The following is a 3,877-nucleotide window of genomic DNA, read 5'->3' as shown; positions in this document are numbered from 1 at the left end:
TTGATAAACCTGAAATGTCCCTACAAATCTTCATGACCCCACCCCATCACCATTGCAATCAATCACGCTAGGCCAAACCCACGACCATGACGTTTCTATGAAGATCACAAATTATCACCTTACTTGAAGCATGGTCTAGAGAAGATGAAGATGGAGGGTGAGATCCATTATTATTATTATTATTATGATTTTTATATTGTTGTTATTAAAAAGGTTCACTCCACTCCAAATTATAAACTCAAAATAAGAAATAATAGTTGTTTGTAGTAATCTTTAAATGAATTGTACTTAGAAGTAAAGTTGTGGGATTTTAGTTATAGAGGAAATTATGAGAAACTAATGCGAGACATTTTGAATTATGAGTTGATTTTTCATAGCAGTAGCCTTTTTTATTTTTAGCTACAATTATCAATTCAAATCATATCATTTTTAGCAACAATTATCAATTCAAATCAAATCACTTAGTTTTAGAGTTAGAGGTTATGAGTTCAAGTCTTGTTCAAGACTTTGTGGTAATAGTTAATATATTATTTTGCCGGAAAGCTATAAATGAAAGACCTCAAATAATAATAATGTAATAATATCACAAAATTTCAAAACCATCATAGGGGAACTTAAAAGAAAACATGAAGTAATCTGGAAAATTAAAAAAAGAAAAAAAAAAAAAACATCTCTAATCTTAACTTTTACAGGGCTTGGGCCTGATCTCAATTCCTTGAATGAGAAGCCCACCTTTCCAGTTTCCTCCTTTCACCTCCGTCATACTCATTTCCAGTTCTCCTTTTTCTCCTTTCTTGATATAATACTCACCAAGCTCAATCTCCAGCCATCCATCTTCTCTTTGCTTTGGGCCCTTTGAAGAGTGTGTATTAACAGGGACGACGACTGGGTGGTTCGGAAGGTGGCGTCTATGGAACATTCCCATTCTTCTTCTGGGCACAACTGGATATCGTCTTCTCTCTTCAGATTCTGGTTCTAGAAGCACGGTTTGAGTCTGGGTTTCGAGCCCACTGATCCCAATTGAAACCTCTGCAGGTTGATACTCGAATCCGTAAGTTTCTGATGTTGATTTGAAGACGATGAATGCTACGTATGTGGTGTCTGGTGAAAGCATGGAAGTACTGATCCTGCCATGGACTTCAAACCAACATACGCTTATCAGCTCAGCCACCTCTGCAAAACGTGATTCCGGTGATGAGATCCATCGCCAATACCTCGGAGTATCTCCCCAGACAATCGATAGGTCCCTTGCAGCCAACATGTAGCATTTCTTTCCGGTTTTTTTGTCCAGTGAGAAGCTCTGTAAAAAAAATAGCATCAATGGCGTCAGTTTAGACAATATTCAAATTTAAAGCTTGAGCCACAATTTTAACGAACAAAGACTCAATCCCGCAATTTCAACGAACAAAGACTCAATCCGTTCCGCCGTTTTAGAAAACAGAGGCACCCAAAACTCGAGGCCGTTAAAAAATATCGGTCTTTGTGGCTAAAATGGTTTTAAATTGATAGAATTAACAAAGTTTGATCTTTAAATGATTTTAACAGAAAAAAATCGAGAATTTAACCTTATTGCCGCCATCGATGATGAGAGGATGATCACAGAGACGAAGATACAGCTGTTTCTTGGAAGAAAAACTTAAGGAACAGCCACCGTCTTCGGCCTCGGATACAATCTTCTGGTAATCGAACGGTAAGAAAGTCTCCCAGACGGCGTCCCATTCCGCCGCCGACCTAAAAAGGGAGGAAACCAAGGACAACCTGCAAGCATCCCGAGGGCTGGTGAGGGATAACGCCTTGGCTACGAACCCTTCTGGTAACGACCCAAAGAAATCATCGTCGGCGAAACACCTTTCAACGCTATCTTCATTTTCCATTTTCGATAACCGACTTCTCATATTTGGCAGTTTTTGAAATGTATGTGTATATGTTTATATGAAGAAGATGTATGTGTTTGTCTATATATATATGGTGTACCTTTCAGCAGTGTCAGATAGCTTAGGGGTTAAGTTTTTTAGTGTTAAAAAAAGCGGTGTTGTTTAAAATGGGTGGACTTTAAGACGTTGGATCTGAGAGTGAATGACGAAATATAAGAGAGAGAGAGAGAGAGAGAGAGAGAGAGAGAGAGAGAGAGAGAGAGAGAGAGAGAGAGAGAGAGAGAGAGAGAGAGAGAGAGAGAGAGAGAGAGAGAGAGAGAGAGAGAGAGAGAGAGAGAGAGAGAGAGAGAGAGAGAGAGAGAGAGAGAGAGAGAGAGAGAGAGATTACAACGTGGAGGATGTGGGAAGGAGGGTTATTAACCACACAAGAAAGTGATCGACAGAAGATTCTATGTATGTTCCATTAAAGTCAAATAAATATCAATCGCCATTCCTTAGCATTCAACATTTCATGTTTTGTCTCCCTCGCTAAGATATCTTAAAAGCACACACTTTTATATGGATAATGATTTATGAGTGTAATTAAATTTATAATTATACGTACTAATTTTATCATTTTTAATAAATAAAGAATTCATGACATGTTCTATTTCAATTTAATAAATGTCAATATGTGGTAAATGATTTATGAGTGTAATTAAATTTATAATTATATGTATTAATTTTATCCTTCTTAATAAATAAAGATTTTTTTTTGCCACATGAGATGTTCTACTTCATTTTGACAAATGTCAATTTGTGGTAATTTTGAATTATTTTTTTTCACATGTTATTTTATGAGTTTTTTTTTTATTTTATTAAATTTTATTTAATATTTTAATGTAATAATTGCAATAAATATAGTTTTAAATGGATATCAATTTCATCAATTAGTTTACTTTCTACTTTTAAAATTTTAAATGGATATCAATTTCTAATTAGTTTACCTTCTAAAGATAAAAAAACATTTCAATTTTATATTGGTAGTCATTTTGGCCTAGTTTCGATGCATATTTGGTCTCTCTGTAAACTAAAATGACTGCAATGCCCCTCATGTATTTATTTTTCAATTTTCTTCCATTTTTTAATTTAATATATATTTATCTATTTTAAGAATTAATAAATAAAGAGAAGCCCCCCCTTTTCTCTCTCTCTCTCTCTCTCTCTCTCTCTCTCTCTCCCTCTCTCTCTCAATTACGAAGCCAATGATTCCATCAAAGAAGTCATTCTTTAACAATCACAAAAGGTTGACATTAAATTCATGACCTAAAGGGCTAAAGGACCAAAATAAAACCATGATAACAAAGTAGTTCTGAACCATAAACCGATGGGTATTACGCAAAACATATAATCATATGTGTGCATGCAACCCTAAATAATTTTGATCTACATTTTCTCTAATTGAACATACAATATGAACGACAATGTAGAAACCCTAGAACTAGTATATAATCAAAACACATAATTAGGGTTATAAAACATACCTTTGATTGTTATATAGCAATAACAATGCAAATCCTTAGTATTGTTCAAACTTTGAGAGCAAGCGTCACAATTATCATGCCTCTAATGGCTCACATCCAATACTAGCAATGTAAGACGATTGAGAAGGAAGAGGAAGGCTTCAAAATTTTGACTGGATCTCTTGGAAACGGGCGACCGAAAATTGTAGGGTTATGACCCTATTTATAGTGTAGATAGGAAACCCTAGATAAGCCCAAGTCCAAGATTATCTTAAACTGGGTAATTATCTACTTTCCAAATTATCCATTAAAGACCATTCTAGAAACCCTAAGGCACAAGAAAACCGTCCATAGCCTATGGAGGGTTCTAGATTGCCTCTTGCTCAACTATTGAACAATTACAATTTAGTCCATGCACTTTTAATTAATTCTTTTAATCCCAAAATTGGTTCCAATTAATTTCTGATTAAATATTACTATTTCTAATTAATATATTATTCT

At 34.8% G+C, this 3,877-nt stretch overlaps 1 protein-coding gene across 1 annotated transcript; it reads right to left on the bottom strand.

Annotated features, from left to right (window-relative positions):
- Positions 1–546: 546 nt before the first annotated feature.
- On the bottom strand, positions 547–2,019 carry LOC145070561 (putative F-box protein PP2-B12). Its single transcript, XM_079017500.1, has 2 exons — positions 1,566–2,019; positions 547–1,300 (listed from the first exon to the last, which is right to left on the bottom strand). Exons 1-2 carry the CDS (start codon positions 1,893–1,895, stop codon positions 680–682), a joined length of 951 nt encoding a protein of 316 aa, XP_078873626.1. The 5' UTR covers positions 1,896–2,019; the 3' UTR covers positions 547–679.
- Between the last annotated feature and the right edge of the window lie 1,858 nt (positions 2,020–3,877).

The sequence above is a fragment of the Lactuca serriola genome, chromosome 8, assembly GCF_051521515.1.
Source record: "Lactuca serriola cultivar US96UC23 chromosome 8, Lser_US96UC23_V15, whole genome shotgun sequence".
In the NCBI taxonomy this organism is placed as follows: domain Eukaryota; kingdom Viridiplantae; phylum Streptophyta; class Magnoliopsida; order Asterales; family Asteraceae; genus Lactuca; species Lactuca serriola.
This window is presented reverse-complemented; position numbering and strand designations above follow the sequence as displayed.

Bases quoted from the DNA above. Each gene is read 5' to 3' on its own strand.
- LOC145070561 (XM_079017500.1), bottom strand. From the start codon at position 1,895: ATGAGAAGTCGGTTATCGAAAATGGAAAATGAAGATAGCGTTGAAAGG. The intron at 1,301-1,565 runs GTTAAATTCTCG...TTTTTTTTACAG, and splicing joins TCATCGATGGCGGCAATAAG to AGCTTCTCACTGGACAAAAA.